At 41.3% G+C, this 23418-nt stretch overlaps 2 protein-coding genes across 21 annotated transcripts in view; one reads left to right on the top strand and one right to left on the bottom strand.

The window, feature by feature from the left end:
• ZNF891 (zinc finger protein 891) overlaps positions 1–19795 on the top strand; it is a 43299-nt gene extending 23504 nt beyond the window's left edge. For all 7 annotated transcript variants that reach the window (XM_021923211.2, XM_021923209.2, XM_031650969.1 and 4 more), the window contains one exon: positions 19578–19795. In XM_021923211.2, coding sequence (XP_021778903.2) covers positions 19578–19647 — 70 coding nt within the window. In that variant the 3' untranslated portion in view covers positions 19648–19795. The remainder of the gene's footprint in view (positions 1–19577) is intronic.
• On the bottom strand, positions 223–23182 carry ZNF140 (zinc finger protein 140). 14 transcript variants are annotated; one of them, XM_031650971.1, is made up of 7 exons: positions 22716–23182; positions 22461–22517; positions 22108–22182; positions 21335–21376; positions 20567–20693; positions 20238–20336; positions 223–2153 (listed from the first exon to the last, which is right to left on the bottom strand). In XM_031650971.1, the coding sequence occupies exons 3-7, from the start codon at positions 22132–22134 to the stop codon at positions 1012–1014; spliced, it is 1437 nt and encodes a 478-aa protein (XP_031506831.1). In that variant the 5' UTR covers positions 22135–22182; positions 22461–22517; positions 22716–23182; the 3' UTR covers positions 223–1011. The 14 variants fall into 14 exon arrangements, with proteins under 14 accessions (XP_031506831.1, XP_031506832.1, XP_031506830.1 ...); XM_031650972.1 differs by having other exon boundaries at positions 22842–22856; XM_031650970.1 differs by having other exon boundaries at positions 22461–23182.
• Between the last annotated feature and the right edge of the window lie 236 nt (positions 23183–23418).

Raw genomic sequence — 23418 nt, 5'->3', positions numbered from 1 at the left:
AATAACAACTGTCTATAGTCAGATTCAAGGATAACTGTCAGTTAGCATTACCTTAAATCCAAACTCGGTCTGAAAGTTAAAACCATAAAACACCTAAAAACACTTCTAGTTATGTTTGTATGTTTCAACAACAAAAAAAAACACTACTCTTTTTTTTTATGTCAGTATTGTAGTTACACTTTCGGAATCACATGCTGTGGGAAAAAATCAGCAAGTAGAAGATTTATAATAAACCAAAAGATTTATTTATAACATTTTCTGAATTCACTTAAAAAACAGAAAGCAATCCCCCTTCCCTGAAAATAGAACCCTTTCTCCCAGATTCCATCCAGTATGACTTTTCAGATACCTAAGATGATTTTGCTACACTCGTTACAATGATAGTTTTCCCACAGTGTAGTTCTCTGATACAGGTTTGAAATATTGCAGTTACTCTACATTCTTTTATACAGTTGCTTTTTCTCTTACGAGAGTATTAAAATTTAAGTGTTGCATTGTAAATGAAGGCGTTCCCGAATCACTGTGTTTGTATCACTTTACTTAAACATGAATATCCTGATCTCCAAAGTACATCTTTGTAAAGCTCATGCCTTGCCCATGCATTCTGTCCTGGTTGACAGTTGCAGAATGAGGGCTAATAATCTCTGGCTTTCTCCAATCTATTGGATATGTATTCTTTCTTGGTAGGAATTTATACATGTAGAGTAAGGGAATCCTACCAAATGAAGTCTTCTCAATATTTCCAGATGGAAGAAGAATCTTCTCAACAATATTGATTTCACCTTGTTATTGGGGAAAAAGAAAAAAGAAAAAGAGCAGTTATTAATGGCTTTTCCACATATTTCTGGGTTTTTTTCCTCCAGGATGTTGAATAAATTGTGGGCCATATTACTTCACATTCATCACTCTCACATAAGGCTTCTTTCCAAGAGTTCTCTGAAGTAAAAGTAAGGCATTATACTTCTTTAAAAAAAATTTCATACATTCGTAGTTTTTCTCTGCAGTGTAAATTCACTGGTGTTCAGTAAGGAATGAGTGGTAATTAAATGAATTTTCATATTCATAGGGGTTGTCAAGAGTGTGTGTTCTCTGATGTTTAGCGAGATTTGAGCTCCAGCTGAAGGATTTGTTGCATACCTTACATACATAGGGTTTCTCTCCAGTATGAGTTCTCTGATGTAGAATGAGGGAAAAGCTCCGGCTGAAGGCTTTATCACATTCAGCGCATGCATAGGGTTTCTCTCCAGTATGAATCTTCATATGTTGAATAAGGGATGCATGCCAAGTGAAAACTTTACCACATTCATCACATTCATAGAGCTTTTCTCCAGCATGAATTCTCTGATGTTTAGTAAGGAATGAGTGACAACGGAAAGCTTTCCTACATTCATTACATTCATACGGGGTTTTGGTTGTATGGATGCTTTGATGTCGAGTAAGGTGTGAGAAACGGCGAAATGCCTTCCCACATTCAATGCATTCATAAGGTTTCTCTCCAGTATGTGTAATCTGGTGGCGAATGAGTTCTGAGCCACTGCTAAATGCTTTACCACATTTCCTACATATATATTGTTTCTTTCCTATATGAATTCTCTGATGTCGAGTGAGGTTGGAGGCACGGCTAAAGGCCTTTCCACACTCAGTACATTCATAAGGTTTCTCCCCAGTGTGCGTTCTCTGGTGTTCAATAAGAAATGAAAGGTAACTGAATGTTTTATTACAATCCTTACACTCATGGGGTTTCTTTCCAGTATGTATCATTTGATGTTTCACAAGGTTTGAAATCTGGCTAAAGGTTTTGCCACATTCCTTACATGCATATGGTTTCTCTCCAGTATGAGTCCTCTGGTGTAACACCAGGGAAAAGCGTCGACCAAAAGTTTTTCCACATTCATGGCATCCATAGGGCCTCTCCACAGTACTGATATTCATATGTTGAGCCAGGGCTTCTTGATGAGAGACTGTTACTTTCCTAATACATCCCTTATTTTCTTGCAGCATCTCTGTATGATCCTTGCATTTCCAGCCTCCTTTAAAATTGGAATACACAGGGCCTTGACTCAGAATTCTTTCCATGATCAAATACTGGGATGAGTCATCATAAATGACATTTTTTGGTGAAAAGTCTTTGATCTCACCACTTGACTCTGAAACTGAAAGATAACAAAAAGAAGTGAATGTTCATTTTTCCTGTATTGAATAAAATAAGGCCATTTCTCCCTTCTTTAGCAACAGAATGAAGTTTTTAAAAATCATATCAGTAACAGCTTTCACAGCTGTGACTGAAATCTTGAGTAGTATGCCCAGAAGAACTTAAGATCAAATAGAGATAGAGATATAGGTAAATAAGGAGAAAGAGTAAATATAAGCAATTGAAAGAGCGGGGAAAATAGAGCTATCAGAAAGATAAGTATTTGTGAAGAACAGGTTGCTAGTCTTCTTCACTACCATTTAAATGGTACTTACTGCCAGAATTATCTAAAAATGGCAATTTCATAATGCTGCTACTAAACACTGCAAGTGTTCATCAGATTGCACAAAGACATTAGATTCTGTTCATTTAGTGCCTTTGGAACATCTTACAGTAACTTACTCTAAAAGAAAAAAAAAAGCAGTTTCTCTGAAAACTAGCCTATGATCCTCACTCCAACTCTACCCTGTGAACTATTATGAAGCTCATATTTGATACAATTATGTCTTTTCTGGGACCTATTTGACGGTGGAAGGTGGGAGGAGGGTAAGGATTAAAAACCTATCGGGCATTGTGCTGATTACCTGGGTGACAAAATTATCTGTACGCCAAACCCCCATGACACACAATTTACTCATGTAACATGAGTAACCTTTAACCTAAAATGAAAATTGTAAAGAAAAATACAGTGTCTTAATATCAAATGTGTTTGCCAAACATAAGCCCTAATTTTCTCCATGCTAAATTTTAACAATGGACTTCATCATTTTTAAATGGGAACAGAATTTTGAAATAATATGAAATGTCTCCTTAAAAATACATTCATACTCTTGGCCAGGCGCAGTGGTTCACACCTGTAATCTCAGTACTTTGGGAGGCCAAGGCAGGCGGATCACGAGGTCAGGAGATTGAGATCAGCCTGGCTAACACGGAGAAACCCTGTCTCTACTAAGAATACAAAACATTGCCGGGCACGGTGACTCACGCCTGTAATCCCGGTACTTTGGGAGGCCGAGACAGGCGGATCACGAGGTCAGGAGATCAAGACCATCCTGGCTAACACAGTGAAACCCTGTCTCTATGAAAAATACAAAAAAATTAGCTGGGAGTAGTGGCAGGCGCCTATAGTCCCAACTATTCAGGAGGCTGAGGCAGGAGAATGGCGTGAACCCAGGAGGCGGAGCTTGCAGTGAGCCAAGATCGCGCCACTGCACTCCAGCCTGGGCCACTGAGTGAGACTCTGTCTAAAAAAAAAAAAAAAAATTAGCCGGGCATGGTGGCATGCACCTGTAGTCCCAGGTACTCAGGAGGCTGAGGCAGGAGAATCGCTTGAGCCTTGGAGGTAGAGGTTGCGGTGAGCCAAGACTGTGCCACTGCACTCCAGCCTGAGTGACAGAGCAAGACTCCATCTCAAAAAAAAAATTCATATCTTTAGGAAACCTACACTTAAGTGTATAGCGGTAAAAGGCCATAATATATAAAACCTATTCTCAAATGTTTCAGGAAAAAAAATCATACGTCAAATGATAAGGCAAATGGGTATAAGCAAAGATGAATGTGGGCATTCTTTGTACTAACAACTTTTACATAAGTTTAAAATTCCCAGTAACATCTAAAAATGTATTTTTCATTTCAGTCAAATGTACATTGACACTTTGGGAAAAATGTTATCTGTTATCACTCTCACTGTAAGCTTTAAGGAAAAGTAGAATGTACATTTCTTTGATGAAGTATTTAATTCATATCTCAACAGTGGATCAAGATCTGTACCTATACAGTAGGTACACAAGATACATGAAAGATTAAGATAGGGAAGGCAGTGAGACAGCTATTAAAATAATTATGTCAATACAGATAAAACTTTAAATTCCTTTCTTGCCTCTTCTTTAAACCAACTCTGTATCTACTGAGTACCTAAATAAGAGCCCTGTAGATGTAACGTGAGGAACTGAGGATAGAAATAGGGAAAGAGAACACAGAAGAAAATATTGATATAAGACACAAGAACACGCTCATTATACTTAGGGTAAAAATTGTATCAAAGACCAGAGATCAGATATAAAAATCCACTGCAGTAGATAAGGCTTCATCTAGCAGTGCTTCAAGGAAATTTGTTGGGAACTGAAATATACCAAGTGAACCTGGACATTTAAAAAACAAAAAATAGAAAAAGCTGTTGGGGCCGGGTGTGGCTCATGCCTGTAATCTGAACACTTTGGGAGGCTGAGGCTGGAGGATCACTTGTGTCCTGGAGTTCAATTGAGACCAGCCTGAACAACATAGTGACAAAGTGAGACCTGTGTCTTTACCAAAAAAAAAATTTAAGCATAGTAGTGTGCATCTGTACTTCTAGCTACTTGGCAGAGTAACGTGGAAGGACTGCTTGAACCCAGGAATTCAGGCAACAGAATGTCACCCTGTCTTTAAAAAAAAAAGGGGGGGGTTGTTGGACAGGTACGATGTTATCATTAGATATGAAGAATAAGCTCAAGTGTTCTCTTGCATGGTAGGGTGATTATAGTTAATAAGTATCTTTCAAAATAGAAGAGAGAAGTTTTTAATGTTCTTGTCACATAGAAATGATACACGTTTGAGATAATGGATTTGCTAATTAACTTTATATGATCATTATACAATGTATACATGTATTGAAACATCACATTGTACTTCATAAACATGTACAGTGATTGTGTCAATTAAAAAGAAAAAAGAAAAAATGGGGTTAATTCCACAGATTTAGTGTATTATTTGCCATATGATTTCTCACAACAATGAGAGTAAAAAAACACAATCAAGAAAACAATGTTGAAGATATAAAAGTAGAATGCTAATTACATGTCCCTTCACCCACTTCCCTTCCTCAATCACCTCACCTCTTCCCATCTCCTACTATACCTCCATACTCTTTTTAATAGATGCTAAATGGATTTGAGGAAATTCAGTGCTTATTAAAAGCCTATGGATACAAGGTTTCTTTTTATCATTTTTTTTTAAGAAACGGAGTCTCAGCCGGGTGCAGTGGCTCACGCCTGTAATCCCAGCACTTTGGGAGGCCGAAGTGGGCAGATCACTGGCTAACACGGTGAAACATGTTCAGTAGAGACGGTGAAACCCCGTCTCTACTAAAAAATATAGAAAGTTAGCTGGGCGTGGTGGTGGGCGCCTGTAGTCCCAGCTACTCAGGAGGCTGAGGCAGGAGAATGGCGTGAACCCGAGAGGCGGAGCTTGCAGTGAGCCAAGATCGTGCCACTGCCCTCCAGCCTGGGGGACAGAGGGAGACTCCATCTCGAAAAAAAAAAAAAAAAAAAAAAAACAGAGTCTCGCTCTGTCACCCATACTGGAGTCCAGTGACACAATCTTGGCTCACTGCAGCCGCTGCCTCCCAGGTTCAAGGAATTCTCCTGCCTCAGCCTCCCGAGTAGCTGGGACTACAGGCACACACTGCTACGCCTGGCTAATGGTTTGATTGATTCATTGATTTTTGTATCTTAGTAGAGACAGGGTTTCACCGTGTTGCCCAGGCTGGTCTCGAACTGCTAAGCTCAGGCAATCTGCCCGCCTCAGCCTCCCAAAGGGCTAGGATTACAGGCATGAGCCACCAAGGTTTCATTCTTGATGTAATAAAGGATTCATTTGATAAACCAGCAAGTAATATACTCAAAGGAAATTTTTTAGATGTATTCACTCTTTTCTTGGGAAAACGGCCCAATATCTTCTGTCGCCAACGTTATTTAAGATCAATACAGGAAGAAGGAAATTATGGAAAATGATGGCAGGGAGACTTGCAGTTTCCAGTCTGACTTACAAGGATCTTAGAAGTCACTACTCTATGCCGGGCACGGTGGCTCACGCCTGTAATCCCAGCACTTTGGGAGGCCGAGGCGGGCGGATCACAAGGTCAGGAGTGATCCCCCGTCTCTACTGAAAATACAAAAAATTAGCCGGGCACGGTGGCGGGTGCCTGTAGTCCCAGCTACTCAGGAGGCTGAGGCAGGAGAATGGCGTGAACCCGAGAAGCGGAGCTTGCAGCGAGCCGAGATCGTGCCACTGCACTCCAGCCTGGGCGACAGAGCGAGACTCCGTCTCAAAAAAAAAAAAAAAAAAAAAGAAGTCACTACTCTGTCCTAACAACAAGTGAAAAGTTGAACAAACTAAACTCTTGTAAGATCCCTCAGAGAAGTGCAGTAACAGGGCAAACAACTGCCCCCAAAATGAGACAGGAAGATATGGTGAGTGACAGCTCACCAGAAGAGAAACCCACAGGCAGAAACCTCTGCAGGAACCAGTGCTGGGACAGGAGAACTTGCGCTGTAATTGATGAATAGCTGGAAGCTCAGTGTGGACAAGTCTGTGGTTCAAAACTCTAGTCTTGGGTGTCCCTAGGGTTCTGTGAGTTTTACCTTCAGGAGCTCTATCCTGTTTTCAGAGTGAGTATTGGAGAAAACTTCCCCTGTGTTTTTGGAAGGGCTAAGATAGAAATAGCCATTTTTTAAAATAGACCAGAGTATTCCATTCTTAACAAGGCCTGCCCTCAGGAGAAAATATTTTACCAGAGCCTAACCTACCCTTGGGAAAGGAAATACCAAACTCTAGCCAGCTCTAGCCTTCCACTAAGGGAAAGGGAAATATCCTACTCCAGCCCCTTCTAGCCATCCTGTCCCACATAAGGTGGGGAAAAAAAAAAAGAACTAATTAAGTTCTTAGTCCAGAAGCCCAGGCTCACCATAATTTTAAGATTACAAAATGCTTCTCTTCCCCCAACACCTTACCACTACATTACGAAAGGCAGTTTCTTTTACTCAGTACATCATGTCCACCCTTCAACATAAAATTATGAGGTATATTAAATGGCAAAAAAAAAAAAAAGTTTGAACAGACTGAATAAGCATCAGAATCTGAGACAGATATGGTAGGGATGTTGGAATTATCAGTCCAGGAATTTAAGAAACTATGATTAATACACTAACAGTTTTATTGAGAAAAAGTACACAAGATGCAAGACAAGATGCATAATGTAAGAAATGAAAATTTTAAGAAAGAATCAAAAAGAAATACTAGAAATAAAAATTCCTGTAATGAAAATAAAGAATGCTTTCAATAGGCTCATGAGTATTGTGTGTGGATATCTCAATAGAAACGTCCAAAACTGAAAAAGAGAGAAAATATTGAGGGAAAAAAAATTATCCAAGAACTATGGGACAACTACAAACGGTGTAACATATGCATAATAGAAACACTAAAAGAGAAGGAAGAATAGAAGCAGTATTTGAGGAAATGATGATGGAGAATTTCCCCAAATTAATGTCATAAACCAAACCACAGATCCAGGAAACACAGAGGACACCAAGCAAGATAAGTGCCCCCTCGCCCCCCCCACACACACAAAACCTGCAATTAGGCATATCATATTCCCATTTCAGAAAATCAAATATAAAGAAGAAAGAAGTAAAAGGAAAAAAAACCTTACCTATAAAGGAACAAGGCTGGGAATTACAGTAGTCCTCTCATCTGTAGTTTTTCATCATTTCAGTTACCTTTGTTCAATATTTAAAAGTATTAAATAGAAAATTCCAGAAATCATTCATGTTTAAACTACACCATTCTGAGAAGTGTGGCTCCATCCCACCCCGGATGTGAATCATCCCTTTGCCTGGCATATCTACGCTGCGGAGCTACCCACCTGTTAGTCACTTAGTTGCTGTCAGATCCCCTGATGCAGTATCGTAGTGCTTGTGTTCAACTGACCCTTATTTTACTTAATCATGGCCCCAAAGCATGAGAGTAGCGATGCTGGCAATTCAGATATGCCAAACAGAAGCTACAAAGTGCTTAATGTGAAAATGTGAAATTTCTTCTCCATTTAACAAGGAAAAACCCTCTCATATGCTGAGGTTGCTAAGATTACAGCAGAATGAGTCTTCTATTCATATGAGGAAGAAAAAAAGCAATTCAGCTAGTTTTGCTGTTGCACCTCAAACTGCAAAAGTTACAACCACAGTGCAGAAGTGCTTAGTTAAGGTGTAAAAGGGCCAGGGAAGGTGGCTCATCCCTGTCATCCCAGAACTTTGGGAGGCCAAGACAAGGGGATTGCCTAAGTGCTTGAGGCCAGAAGTTTGCAACCAGCTGGGCAAGATTTGAGTACCCATCTCTAAAAAAATGTTTTTTTAATTAGCCAAGTGTGGTGGCATGCACCTGTGGTCCCAGCTACTAAGGAGGTTGAGGTGAAAGGATCACTTGAGCCCAGGAGCTTGAGGTTGCAGTGAGCTATGACAACACCACTGCACTCCAGCCTGGGTGACAAAGTGAGACCCTGTCAAAAAGGGGAAAAAAAAGGAAAACGGAAAAGGCATTACATTTTTGGATGGAAGACATGAACAGAAACATATTCTAACCAATGGCAATGAGGTTCAACACCACCTGCAGTTTCAGGCATACATCGGAGGTTTTTGAAAATATCCCCTGAAGATAGGGGAGGACTACCATACATCAGATCTTCTCAAAAACCATGAAAAATAACAGAGTGTAGTAAAATCTTTAAAGTGCTGAGAGGAAAAAAAAAAACTCTCCAGCCCACAATTCTGTAGCCTGTAAGATTGTCCTTCAAAAGTGGAGAAATTACTCTCTTACAAAAAATAAAAGTTTTTTAAAGGAATCTGTTGCCAGTAGACCTGCCCTGAAAGAAATGTTGAAAGAAGTTCAGAGAGATGGAAAATGATACAGGTCAGAAACTCAGACCTACATAAAGAAAGGAATACTATTTAAGAAGAAATAAGTAAAAGTAAAATAAATATTTTATTTTTTTAAAAGACAGGGTCTTGAGTGTCTTGCTGTATTGCCCAGGCTAGAGAACAGTGTTGGGATTGTATCTCACCACAGCCTCAAATTCCTGGGCTCAAGCACCTCCCACCTAAGCCTCCCAAAGTACTGAGATTACAAGTGTGAGCCACTGCACCCAGCCTTATTTTTCTTATTTTTAATTAACCTCACAGACAATAGTTTGTTCAAAATAATAACAATGTATTGGCCGAGCACAGTGGCTCACGCCTGTAATCCTAGCACTTTGGGAAGCCAAGGTGGGTGGATTGCCTGACATCAGGAGTTTGAGACCAGCCTGGAAAACATGGTGAAACCCCATCCGTACTAAAATACAAACAACTGGGCAGGCATGGTGGCTCATACCTGTAATCCCAGCACTTTGGGAGGCCCAGGCGGGCAGATCACCTGAGGTCAGGAGTTTGAGACCAGCCTGGCCAACATAATGAAACCCCACCTCTACTAAAAATACAAAAATTAGGCCGTGTGCAATGGCTCACGCCTGTAATCGCAGCACTTTGGGAGGCTGAGGCAGGCGGATCACGAAGTCAGGAGATCGAGACCACAGTGAAACCCTGTCTCTATAAAAAATACAAAAAATTAGCGAGGCATGGTGGCAGGCGCCTGTAGTCCCAGCTACTCAGAAGGCTGAGGCAGGAGAATGACGTGAACCCGGGAGGCAGAGCTTGCAATGAGCCAAGATCGCGCTACTGCACTCCAGCCTGGGCGACAGCGAGATTCCATCTCTCAAAAAAAAAAAAAAAAAAAAAAAAGCCAGGCGTGGTGGCGTGCACCTGTAATCCCAGTTACCCAGGAAGCTGAGGCAGGAGAATCTCTGGAACCCAAAAGGCAGAGGCTGCAGTGAGCCATTGCACTCCAGCCTGGGTGACAGAGCAAGACTCCCACCTCAAAAAATAAATAAAATATAAGGCCGAGTGCAGTGGCTCACACCTGTAATCCCAGCCCTTTGGGAGGCCGAGGCGGGCGGATGATGAGGTCTAGGAGTTCGAGACCAACCAATATGGTGACACCCTGTCTCTACTACAAACACAAAAACTACCTGAGCGTGGTGGCTCGCACCTGTAGTCCCAGCTACTCGGGAGGCTGAGGCAGAAGAATCGCTTGAACCCAGAAGGCAGAGGTTGCAGTGAGCTGAGATAGTGCCACTGCATTCCAGCCTGGGTGACAGTGCGAGACTCTGTCTCAAAAATATATAAATAAAATAAAATAAAATACAAAAAATTAGCCGGGCGTGGTGGCGCGCACCTGTAGTCCCAGCTACTCGGGAGGCTGAGGCAGAAGAATCACTTGAACCCAGAAGGCGGAGGTTGCAGTGAGCCGAGATGGTGCCACTGCACTCTAGCCTGGGTGACAGAGCGAGACTTCGTCTCAAAAATAAATAAATAAATAAAATAAAATAAAATAAAATACAAAAAATTAGCTGTGTGTGGTGGCACGCACCTGTAGTCCCAGCTACTCAGGAGGCGGACATAGGAGAATCACTTGGACCTGGGAGGCAGAGGTTGCAGTGAGCCAAGATCGTGCCACTGCATTCCAGCCTGGGCAACACAACAAGACTCTGTCTCCAAAATAATAATAATGTATTTTATGATTATAGCTTACATATAAGTGAAATGAATGATAACAGTGATACTAAGGACTGGAGAAAATAATAAGAAATATTTTATTATAAGGTACCTGCAATACATATGAAGTGGCATAGTATTATTTGAAAGTAGGGTTGGATTATTTATAAACGTAGGCTGGGTGTGGTGGCTCATGCCTGTAATCCCAGCACTTTGAGAGGCCAAGGCAGGTGGATTACTTAAGGTCAGGAGTTTGAGACTAGCCTGGCCAACATGGCAAAACCCTATCTCTACTAAAAATGCAAACCACTAGCCAGGCATGGTAGCATGTGCGCCTGTAATCCCAGCTACTCTGGAGGCTGAGGCAGGAGGATCCTTTGAACTCAGGAGGTGGAGGTTGCAGTGAGGAGAGATCATGCCCCTTCACTCCAGCCTGGGCGACAGAACAAGACTCCATCTCAAAAAAAAAAAAATGTATATTGCAAACTTTAGGACAACCACAAGAAAAAGAAGTATAATCAATATGCTAAGAGAAGAAGAGAAAATAAAATCATGTAAAATGCTTAATAAAAAAAACACAAAAGAGGGCCGGGCACGGAGGCTCGTGCCTGTAATCCCAGCACTTTGGAAGGCCGAGGTGGGCAGATCACCTGAGGTCAGGAGTTCGAGACCAGCTAGCCAACATGGTGAAACCCCGTCTCTACTAAAAATACAAAAATTAGCCAAGTGTGGTGCTGGGCACCTGTAGTCTCAGCTACACGGGAAGCTGAAGCAGAAGAATTGCTTGAACCCAAGAGGTGGAGGTTGCAGTGAGCCAAGATTGCGCCACTGCACTCCAGTCTGGGCTACAGAGTGAGACTCCACCTCAAAAAAAAAAAACACACACACACACACACACGAGGTTAGATGTGGTGCCTCATGCCTATAATTTACCCAGCACATTGGGAGACTGAGGCAAAAGGGTCTCTTGAGCCCAGGAATTTGAGACAGCAGTGTGCTATAACTGTATCATTGCAATCTATCCTGGGAAATGGGGGGAGACCCAGTCTCTAAAAAAAAATAAATACTTTTTTTTTTTTTTTTTGAGACAGTCTCACTCTGTCGCCCAGGCTGGAGTGCAGTGGCGCAATCTCAGCTCACTGCAACCTCCACCTCCCGGGTTCATGCTATTCTCCTGCCTCAGCCTCCCAAGTAGATGGGACTATAGGCATCTGCCACCACGCCTGGCTAATTTTTTATACTTTAGTATAGATGGGGTTTCACCACGTTAGCCAGGATGGTCTCGCTCTCCTGACCTTGTGATCCTCCCGCCTCGCCCTCCCATAGTGCCAGGATGACAGGCATGAGCCACCGCACCCAGCCACAAAATAAATAAATTTTAAAAATAAATAAAAGTCAGTCTAAATACACTAACTTAAGACACTGTCAGAGTGCAGCATAAAACAAGACCCAACTATATGTTGTGTACAAGAAACCTAGATTAAATATGAAGATGCATATAGATTTAGAGTAAGTGAGTAGAGAAAGGTATACTATATACTAACACTTATCAAAAGAAAGCAGGAGTAGCTAAATTAATTTCAGACACAGTAGACTTCAGAGCAAGGAAATTTCAGACACAGCAGACTTCAGAGCAAGGACAATATCACTTTCAGAGCAAGGTTAAAGAAGAGCATTGCATAATGATAAAGGGGTCAATACTCCAAGAAAGAATCATAAAAATCCTTAGTGTGCATGTGCCTAACAACAGAGCATCAAAATACATTAGGCAAAGCCTGATAAAACAGGAGAAACAGATGAAAGCGCTATTATAGTTGGGGACTTCAACACCCCTCTTTCAGAACTGGACAGATGCAGCAGGCAGAAAATCAGCAAGAACATAGCTGAACTTAATGCCATCAATCAACTGATATCAGTAGACTACTTCATGCAACAACAGATTACACATTCGTCTCCAATTCACAAGACATTCACCAAGATTCTTAGTCATAACACACATCTTAACAAATTTCAAAGAATAGAAATCATATAATGTGTGCTGTCAGACCACAATGGAATGAAACCAGAAATCAATAACAGAAAGATTAAAAGGAAAATCTCAAAACACATGGATACTGAACACTACACTTCTAAGTAACATGAACAAGAAATCTAAAAAGAAATTTTAAAATATTTTGAACTAAATGAAAACGAAAATATAGTGTATTTCAGTGGGATAATCTGGGATGCAGTGAAAGCAGTGCTTAAAGAAAAATTTACAGCATTGAATTAATGTATTAGAAAAAATGTAAATCAATCATCTACATTCTATGTTAGGAAATTTTAAAAAGAGCAAATTAAATTCAAAGGAAGAAGAAAAGAAATAAAAATCAAAGGGCCCAGGTGCAGTGGCTCACACCTGTAATCCCAGCACTTTGGGAGGCCAAGGTGGGAAGATCATTTGAGGACAGGAGTTCAAGACCAGACTGGATAACATAGCAAGACTCTGTCTTTATAAATAAAAAATAAAATATTTAGTCAGGAGTGTTGGCATGTGTCTGTACTCATAGCTATTTGGAAGCTAAGGGAGGAGGAAGGCTTGAGCCCAGGAAATTTAGGTTACAGTGAGCTATGATTGTGGCACTGCTTTCCAGCTTAGGTGACAGAGCAAGATCCTGTCTCAAAAAAAATAGGCTGGGCGCGGTGGCTCACGTCTATAATCCCAACACTTTGGGAGGCTGAGGTGGGTGGATTACGGGAGGTTAGGAGTTCAAGACCAGCCTGGCCAACATGGTGAAACTCCATCTCTACTAAAAATACAAAATTAGCTGGGCGTGGTGGCGTGCAACTGGAATCCCAGCTACTCGGGAGGCTGAGGCAGGAGACAAACCCGGGAGGCAGAGGTTGCAGTGAGCGAGATCGTGCCATTGAACTCCAGCCTGGGCAAAAAGAAACTCTGTCTCAAAAAAAAAAAAAAAAACACAAATATTGATGAAATTAAAAATAGGGTATTAATAGAGAAAAGCAACCAAATCAAGCTAGTTCTCTGAAAAGATAATTAAAATCAAGCCTCTAGCCAGGCTAATTAAGAAAAAAAGATGTCACACATTATTAATATCAGCAATGAAAGGGGGTTCAGTACAAATTTCATGGATATAAAAAGGATAATAAAGGAATACCATGAATAAGTCTATGCCCACAAATTTGATAACAAAGATAAAATGGACCAATTCCTTGAAAGACATACATCGCCAAAGCTCACACAATAAGGAGAAAACTATCTGAATAGCAAAGAAATCAAACGAGGCTGCGTGTGGTGGCTCACACTTATAATCCCAGCAATTTGGGAGGCCAAGGTGGGCAGAATTGCTTGAACCTAGGAATTCAAGACTAGCCTGGGCAACATGGTGAAACGCCGTTTCTGCAAAAAATGCACAATGAGCTGGGCATGGTGGAGTGTGCCTGTAGTCCCAGCTACTTGGGAGGCTGAGGTGGGAGGATCACCTGGGCCCAGGGAAGTTGAGGCTGCAGTGAGCCATGATTGCAACTACACTGCACTACAGCCTGGACAACAGTGTGTGAGACCCTGTCTCAAAAAAAAAAAAAAAAAAAATTCAAATGAATAATTAATAAATTTCAAAAACAAAAGCATCAAGGTTCACTGGTAAGTTCTACCAAACATTTAAGGAAGAAATTATACCAATCCCCAGATGATAGAAGCAGAGGGAATAATCCTCACTCATTCTATAAGGCCAGCACTGCCCTAATATCAAAGCCAAAGGAATTGTAAGAAAATAAAAATGACAGACCAGTATCTCTCATGAACATAAATGTAAAAACTCTCAACAAAATATTAGTCAATTTAATCCAACAATGTATAAAGGGAACTATACTCCATGACCAAGTGGAATTTATCCCAGGTATACTGGGATAAATAATGGTTCAACATTTGAAAATCAATTAATGTAAATTGTAATCCATTACATCAACAAGCTAAAGAAGTAAAATCACATAATATCAACAGAAGCAATAAAAGCATCAGCAAAATCCAACAACCAACCATGATAAAAAAAATAAAATCACATGATAATATCAATCATTCATTGCTGGTGGGAACACAAAATGGTACAATCACTTTGGAAGATATTTTGGCAGTTTCTTACAAAACTAAATATATTCTTACCATAGGACCCAGCAGTCACACTCCTTGGTATTTACCCAAATGAAATGAAAACTTATGCCCACACAAAAACCTGCACACACGTGCTTTATTCAAAATTGTCAAAACTTTGGAAGCAACCACGATGTCCTTAAGTAGGTGAACAGATAAGTCAACTGCAGTACATGCAGACAGTGCTAAAAAGAAATGAGCTATCAAGCCATGAAAAGACATGCAAGTAACCAAAATGCATATTACTATGCATTATTATGTGAAATAAGCCATTTTGAAAAGGTAAATTCCAACTCTCCAACATTCTGGAAAAGGCAAAACTATGGAGACAGTAACAAAAATCAGTAGATGCCAAGGGTTAGGAATGGATGATTAGGCAGAACAGAGAATTTTTAGTGCAGTGAAACTATTCTATATACTACAATGGTATCTGCAGGAAAAAAATCTAGAAAGATTTAGAGCCTTCCTTCCTCCCTCCCTTCCTCCTTCCCTTCTTTCTTCCCTCCTTTTTCTTTTTTTCTTTTTTTTTTTAGACAAAGTCTTGCTGTCGCCCATGATCTCGACTTACTGCAACCTCTGCCTCCCAGGTTCCAGCGATTCTTCCGCCTCAGCCTCCCGAGTAGCTGGGATTACAAGCGCACACCACCACACCCTGCTCATTTTTGTATTTTAGTAGAGACGGGTTTCACCATGTTAGCCAAGCTGGTCTTGAACTCCTGACCTCAGGTGATCTGCCCACCTTGGCCTCCCAAAGTGCTGGGATTACAGGCATGAGCCACTGCACCCAACCGTATTTTTATTTCTATAATAAAGATAAAGAGATATAAATATACAAATTCACTAACATTCCTATAGAGAAGCAATCTAGAAAAGAAACTGAGGAAAGTTGCTTAAGAATAAACAACAGAATGCAACGATTTTACAAAGAAAATTCAAAATTTTAAGAAGCTGTGCAGGTAACTCCTAAATGTCTACTTTAGTTCAGCATCAGCATCATCTGGTCATTTGTTGGAAATGCAAATTCTGGCTGGTCGGAATGCAGTGGAGTTTACAAGTCATTGATCACAACTAGTTATAGATTTCTTTGTTTCTCCTCCACTCCCACTGCTTTTTTTTTTTTTTTTTTTTTTTGGACTAGCCAAAAAAAGAAAGAAATGCAAATTATTTGGTTCCACCCCAAACCTACCAATTTAGAATTTCCAAGGTGGGGCTTAGGAATATGCATTTGAAACCTCTTGAATATGATACTCAATTGCCTACTGGATTTATATATTCATATCCCACAGAAACCCAAAACTCAACAAGTCTCAATATAATCTTCTCCTCCCCTACCAACTTGCTGATCCTTTTTTTACACTAAGGAAACAATCATAACCACCAAAAAGACTAATGTCAACCACAACTTCTCAGTCTTCTTCGTGTCTGACATCTAGCCAATTGCCAGGTCCTTCTGAGTCTACTTCTTCACTTTATTTCCAATCTGTCTACCTCCCTCAGCTCCCTGGATACCTACATAGTTCAGGTAATAATTAGATCTACACTAGATTGCAGCAACAACTCTTAAATGGTAGCCCTGTTTACTTAAAATAATTCAGAGAAAAAAAGGGGCAGGGGTAAGACAAATACAATAAAATGTTAATCACTAAATCTATAACTAAGGCTGTATAGATTTGAGCAAAGAGAAAAATGAAAGAGGATTGAGAACCTAGAAACATACAAACACAAAAATTGACATTTAACTAATTTTCCAAAACAAAGAGGAAAAAGCAATATTTACTGAATAAAATGGTACTGTGGATTTGAGCAAAGAGAAAAATGAAAGAGGATTGAGAACCTAGAAACATACAAACACAAAACTTGACATTTAACTAATTTCAAAACAGTGAGGAAAAGGGTTGATGTATCAATAAATGGTACTATGATAACTGGATCTCCATACAGAAGATAGCAAAGTTGACTACTAACTCACATGACAAAATAAAGTGAACAATGGATCTAAATGTGAATCGCAAAACAAGTAGGCTTTTTAAAAAGAAAATATAGGAAGATGTCTTCATCATAATCCCTTTGTAGGGAAATATTTCTTAAACAGGCTAAAAAAATACTAAACATAAAGGAAAAGATTGATACATCTGACTACACTAAAATTAAGAATTTCTGTTCATCAAAATAAGCTATGAAGGTAAAACAAAATAAGCCACATGTGAAAGATTTTGAAGTACATATAATTAGCAAAGGATTTCTATCTAAAATATATAACTTCTACAAATCAATAAAAGAATCCAGTAGATAAATGAGCAAAAATCTTCAAGATGTACTTCGCAGATGGGGATACCTACATGTTCAATAAACATGTGAAAAGGTGCTCAACTTCATTAACAGCCTGACAAATGCAAGTTTAAACCACGAGCCACCACTGCACACCCTTCTGATAGGTGAAAATTATGATGCCCAACAGGCATTCACTTACTGTGTTTGTGGGAGTATAAGTCAGTCAAGGGTCTTTGGAAAACATTTTGGCATTATCTAATGACTTAAAGAGGTGCATTATCCTCCAACTTGGCAATTCCAGTCCTATATATAAACCACAGAGAAACGTGCCAATATGTATCAGGATACAAGCACAGTAACAACATTACTTGCAGTATCTCTAAATGTGCAAAAAAGAAGCCCTCAATAGTAGAAAGAATAAATTGTGGTATACTTACTTGTACAATGAAAAAAAAATTTTTTTAACTTTTAAAAAAATAGGGTCTTGCTCTGTTGCCCAGGCTAGAGTGCAGTGGCACAATCACAGTTCACTGCAGCCTGAAACTCCTAGGCTCAAGTGGTTCTCTTGCCTCAGCCTCTCAAGTAGCTAGAACTATGGGCACATGCCTAGCTAGCTTTTAAAAATTTTTTGTGGAGACAGGGTCTCTCTAGGTTGCCCAGGCTTGTCTTAAACTCCTGGCCTCAAGTGATTCTCCCAACTCAGTCTCCCAAAATATTGGAATTATAGGCATGAGTCACCATGCACAGTCAAAAACATTTTTAAAATAATTTGGAGAAGCAAATCAATAAATACATTATAAATCTTTCTATATAAAGTTCACAAACACACAAACCTAAACTATAGTGAACACAAATGCAAAGAGCTGATTAAACTATAAAGAAAACCAAGGAAGCTACTTTACCATAAAAGCAAAGAGATGATTGGCTTTATTGGAGGATGAGGATGAGCACACGGAAGGCTTGCAAGAAACCTAGCAGTGTTGTGCTTATTGACCTTGGTCACATGGGTGTTTGCCTTATAGTAATTTATTAAGTACACATGTATGTTCATGCATTACTTCTGTCTGTGTGTGATATTTCACAATGAAAAGAATTTTCAAAATAAGATACTGGAAGGAACACATAAAACCTTCAAGAACTGTGTTAAAGTAGTAGAATCAGGCTGGGCGCAGTGGCTCACGCCTGTAATCCCAGCACTTTGGGAAGGCTAGGCGGGCGGATCATAAGGTCAGGAGATCGAGACCATGGTGAAACTCCGTCTCTACTAAAAATACAAAAATTAGCCAGGCATGGTGGCAGGCGCCTGCAATCCCAGTTACTCGGGAGGCTAAGGCAGGAGAATCGCTTGAACCCGGACAGCGGAGGTTGCAGTGAGCTGAGATCGTGCCATCACACTCTAGCCTGGGGGACAAGAGCGAGACTTTGTCTCAAAAGAAAAAAAAAAAAGTAGTAGAATTAGAGGCAACTTCCATGTTTTCCTTTTTCCTCACTTCCTTCGTACATACTTTTATCGGTTTTGTTATTTTTTAATTCAAAAAGGATATTTTTCCTCATTGGCTCCCACTAAACGAAGTTTCCCTGCACCTGTTCCACCTCATGGCTTCAGCCCACATTAGTACCCCCTTTGCAAATCCTTCTCGACGTTCTCCTAACGAACTCTGCAGCATTTCATAGTAACCACCACTACTCTCCTTAAAGCTACAGCTCAGTTTTCATGGCACCTGTTTCATCAGTCCTAAGCTGCTGCCTCATAAAATGTATGCATTCCTCCTTTTTTCTCTAAAAATCAGTGTACCTCCATTAAACATCTGCTGTAGGCCGGGCGCGGTGGCTCAAGCCTGTAATCCCAGCACTTTGGGAGGCCGAGACGGGCGGATCACGAGGTCAGGAGATCGAGACCATCCTGGCTAACACGGTGAAACCCCGTCTCTACTAAAAAATACAAAAAACTAGCAGGGCAAGGTGGTGGGCGCCTGTAGTCCCAGCTACTCGGGAGGCTGAGGCAGGAGAATGGCGTGAACCCGGGAGGCAGAGCTTGCAGTGAGCTGAGATCCGGCCACTGCACTCCAGCCCGGGCGACAGAGCGAGACTCCGTCTCAAAAAAAAAAAAAAAAAAGATCTGCTGTAGAATCAACTATAGAACTTACAGAACTTACAAAATTCAGAACTTACAGAATTCATCACCTTTTCTCCAAAAATGACCCTTTTCTGTCTTTTGTTTCTCTACTAAAATCTGTATCCAAATTATCCAAGCCTAAAACGCCCACTGGAAATTCCTTTTTTCGCTGCTGAACTGCTAATTTGAGGATATCTAATGCAAGTTATTTAGACACATCACTAGGCCATGAATTCCTTGATAGTTATTATACTTTTGTACACCCTCTAGTGTCTGTAGCATTTAATAGAGAGTCTTGAGAAAGACTGACAAGATTAAAATTCCTGTAAATATTAAGAGTGTATGTGAAGGAATAAATATCAGTTAGTCAAAGAGTAATGAGCTAATCCTTTCCAGGTGATTAAATAGAACAGCAATATATGTACTTTTTAATTTTTCTTTCTTTCTCAGGTTGGATTTAGGCAATAGAAATATATGTCCATTTGAAGAAAGAAAGGGAGGAAAAAACAGAAAGAAATGAAATTCACAGACCAGACAGAATGAACAATGACAACAAAAAAGATATCTGTGAGAAAGTAGAGGAAGTATAAAGTGAGAACTGGTTGAGTATGTTAGCTGTTACGTAATACAGAAAAAACAAAGAGAACTGGGTATGAAGTAGTCCTTTATGGAGTTGTAAGTGAAACTTCAGTCTTTATATCTCTGGTATTTTTTTTTTTGGAGTCTTGCTCTGTCGCCCAGGCTGGAGTCAGTGGTGCAATCTCGGCTCACCGCAAGCTCCGTCTCCCAGGTTCACACTATTCTCCTGCCTCAGCCTCCCAAGTAGCTGGGACTACAGGCACCCGCCACCACACCCAGCTAATTTTTTGTATTTTTAGTAGAGACAGGGTTTCACCGTGTTAGCCAGGATGGTCTCGATCTCCTGACCTTGTGATCCATCTGCCCTGGCCTCCCAAAGTGCTGGGATTTCAGGTGTGAGCCACCACACCCAGCCTATCTCTGGTATCTTTAAGGGAAATTTTTCCAATCAACATATTAAAAAGTATTCCTTTCTCATTGACTAATTGAGTGGTTTTAAAAAATTTTCCCATCAGCTTCCAACTCACTCACCTGAAAACAGATCTCTGTTCACATTCCTTTTCCCCAACCAGGGTTCCTTCCCTTGCTCCAATAAGGAAACCACATCTGGCTTAGAAATGGAAAGACCTGCTTGCAGAAAATGAAATAAGTTCAAAATCAGTCGTTGAATCCTAACAAGGGCCACAAAAGAAATGTCAGATGGAAGTTTTTAAAATGTCTAAAAATAAGGTACACTTACGTCCCCATCTTACTAATTTTAAGAAACCCCATACCTCTCTTGGGAATATTCAGCCAGATAATTTTAACAGCCACCCTAAAGGTCAAATTTTGACTTGAGGGAGATGAAGAGGAATAATTACCCAGTGAGACAAGATGGCCATAGTTCTCCAACATTACACATCGGTACAGATCTCTCTGAGCAGGCTGAAGCCATTTCCACTCCTCCTGGGAGAAGTCTATGGCCACATCTCTGAATGTCACTGACCCCTGAAATGACATACAGATATCTGCATGACCAGTACCCATGCTCCCAGACTCCCTTATCAAAGTATAAAATGAGTCTCACTGTGGAGGTTAGGCAATGTGTCTAAGTAGCAACAATGGGAGTTTTCAGAATTCTGAGTAATTATATAATGAAGAGCCTAGCTTTTGTGTTTTGTTGCGTAACTGGAGAAAAGGAGAAAAAACATAAATTATCTGACCTGAGACAATTTACAGTTTTGTTCAAAATAAAGGATTATACATATGAACAATATGGATTTTTGGCATTGGTTGTAAAAATTCTTAAGATTTTACAGTATTCCTTTATGTTAATAAACAATGTATATTTTCCTTAATACCAGCCTATTTTAATATAATTCAGCCAGAATTTCTTCAGGGTAATAATTGGCTATAGCAGATAATAGCAGCACCCTTCAAATGGGGCATACAGTCTCAAGTTTGTTCCAGTCATCCCTAATCCTAAAGAAATACTTGTGAAACTTAGTGGTAATTTTGGCAATGTCACAGAACAAGGAGGATAAGCAGTAAAGAATCTTGATTCTGCAAGAAGAGAATGTAACACCTCCCAGGACAGAACCTAAAGCACTTTCCCTCGGAGTTAGGGAGAAAAATATAGAAGCCCTTACTTTGCAGCCTGGTTTTGCACCACTTGAGTGATCCACATAGATCTATAAGGCATGAATGAGAATTTAAAAGGTCTCAAACTAGTAGCAGCCCCCGATGGATGGCAGTTATATTTTACAGTTTTGAAGTTTAATAAAAAAGTGATTAAAGACTGTTGACTAATAAAGCAGCTGTTTCCTACACAGCAAGATCTGCAGCAGAGGTGGAAATTGGATTCCCCAGCAAAACTCAGAAAGCCTCTGAATTTGGAGAGAAGTATGACAAAAAGTAGGACAAAGAAGTGGAACTGAAAATGAGGGACTCATTTTGAATAGTTGACCCTGTTATCCCCACTGCTGTGAAGCACAATTACCAGCTAAACTCTTAGCCCCAATCAGAATAAAAATGTGTTCCTTATGTCATGTCAGCAAAAGAGCTCTATGGGTTCAGAGATTTTGTTTTGGTCACTTCTGCATCCTCAAGACATAGAATGAGTTGAGCGTTCGAATCACTTGGAAGGACTGTTAGATTGCTGGGCCAAATTCCCAGTTTCTGATTCAGAAGGTCTGGGGTAGGACTCAAGAATATTCATTTCTAACAAGTTCTCAGATGATGCTGATACTGCTGGTCCAAGGATCACGCTGTGGGAACCACTGAAAGTAGAGGTTCAGTAAGAACATATTCAATAAATGAATGAAGGGGCGCTGGAGTAACGCAAAGCACTCCTCCTTCTAATACTGTGGGAAGAAGAGGCAATGTAACAGCTGGCACCCCACCCTCCCACCCTAAAACATACCAGCCAGGTCAGAAATCCCGCCCACATCTGGAGAGCTTCCTGCCACTCTCTTCATGTGTACTTAAGTGTAAGCACCTGAAAAGGAGGAACAGGGGACAGGGTCCTGGGGTTCCGCCAGGCAGGTGGTTGTAAGAGAAAGCCACGTCCCAAGTCCTGAAAAATACGGCTGCACTTCACAAAGAAAAGAGGAGACAGGCTCAATGGGTTGGCTCACGTGAGGCCAAGAGTTCGAGGTTACAGGACGCTATGATCGCCCCACTGCACTCCAGCCTGGGCGACAGGAGGAGACCCTGTCTCTGTCTTTCAAAGAAAAAAAATATATATATATATATCAATATATATCATCAGCTTACCTGAGACATAGCTCACAGAACGGACCGAGGAGATCAGAAAAGTGTAAAATGGCAGACCTGGCAGAGAGAGAAGGAGCCCTGAGCGAACGGGCCAGCCAGGCCGCGCCCAAGTCACTAGATCCCGCACTGGGGATTCCCGTGGCCCCCGCTCCGCGCCTCCCACGTAGACAGCGGGGCCCCGAGAGAGGGCGCCTGGACCACCGGCGCCGGCTTCCTCCCGCCACGGCGCGCCTCCCCAGAACCCGGCCACCTAACAGTGGCCGCAGGACGGCGCGTTTCCGTTGTGCTTCCGGCCAGGTGGGTGTAGCGTTCCCGGGCTCCGGACCGAGTCACCGCCCGGGGCCAGCCGGCGCAGACCGGGGGGCTCCTTTCCTTGCCTACACAGGCCAGACGCTCGGAGCCGCCCCCGAGGGCCCCACCGCGGGCGTCGCAGGAATGCGTCTTCAGAAGCCTCGCGGACGTCACCCCAGCACGCCGCCTGCCTCAAAAACTACAATTCCCAGAAACCAATGCGGCCCTGCGCGCAAGGGCATACGGTTTTCGTTCCTACTGGATCTCCCAGAGCGCCGCGTTCCCGCGCGAGGAAACAAAGAACGAGGGCCTGGGACAACTACAATTCCCAGAAGGCACCGCGGCCCCGCGCTCCAGAGCATAGGGCTATCCTCCTACCCCAGAGCCTAGAAACAAAGAACTCGGGACCTAAGAAACCACACATCCTGGCTAACACGGTGAAACCCCGTCTCTACTAAAAAATACAAAAAACTAGCCGGGCGAGGTGGCGGGCGCCTGTAGTCCCAGCTACTCGGGAGGCTGAGGCAGGAGAATGGCGTGAACCCGGGAGGCGGAGCTTGCAGTGAGCCGAGATCGTGCCACTGCACTCCAGCCTGGGCAACAGAGCGAGACTCCGTCTCAAAAAAAAAAAAACAAAAAAACAAAAAAAAACAGAAACCACACTTCC

Source organism: Papio anubis, chromosome 9, assembly GCF_008728515.1.
Source record: "Papio anubis isolate 15944 chromosome 9, Panubis1.0, whole genome shotgun sequence".
Classification (NCBI taxonomy): Eukaryota; Metazoa; Chordata; class Mammalia; order Primates; family Cercopithecidae; genus Papio; species Papio anubis.
This window is presented reverse-complemented; position numbering and strand designations above follow the sequence as displayed.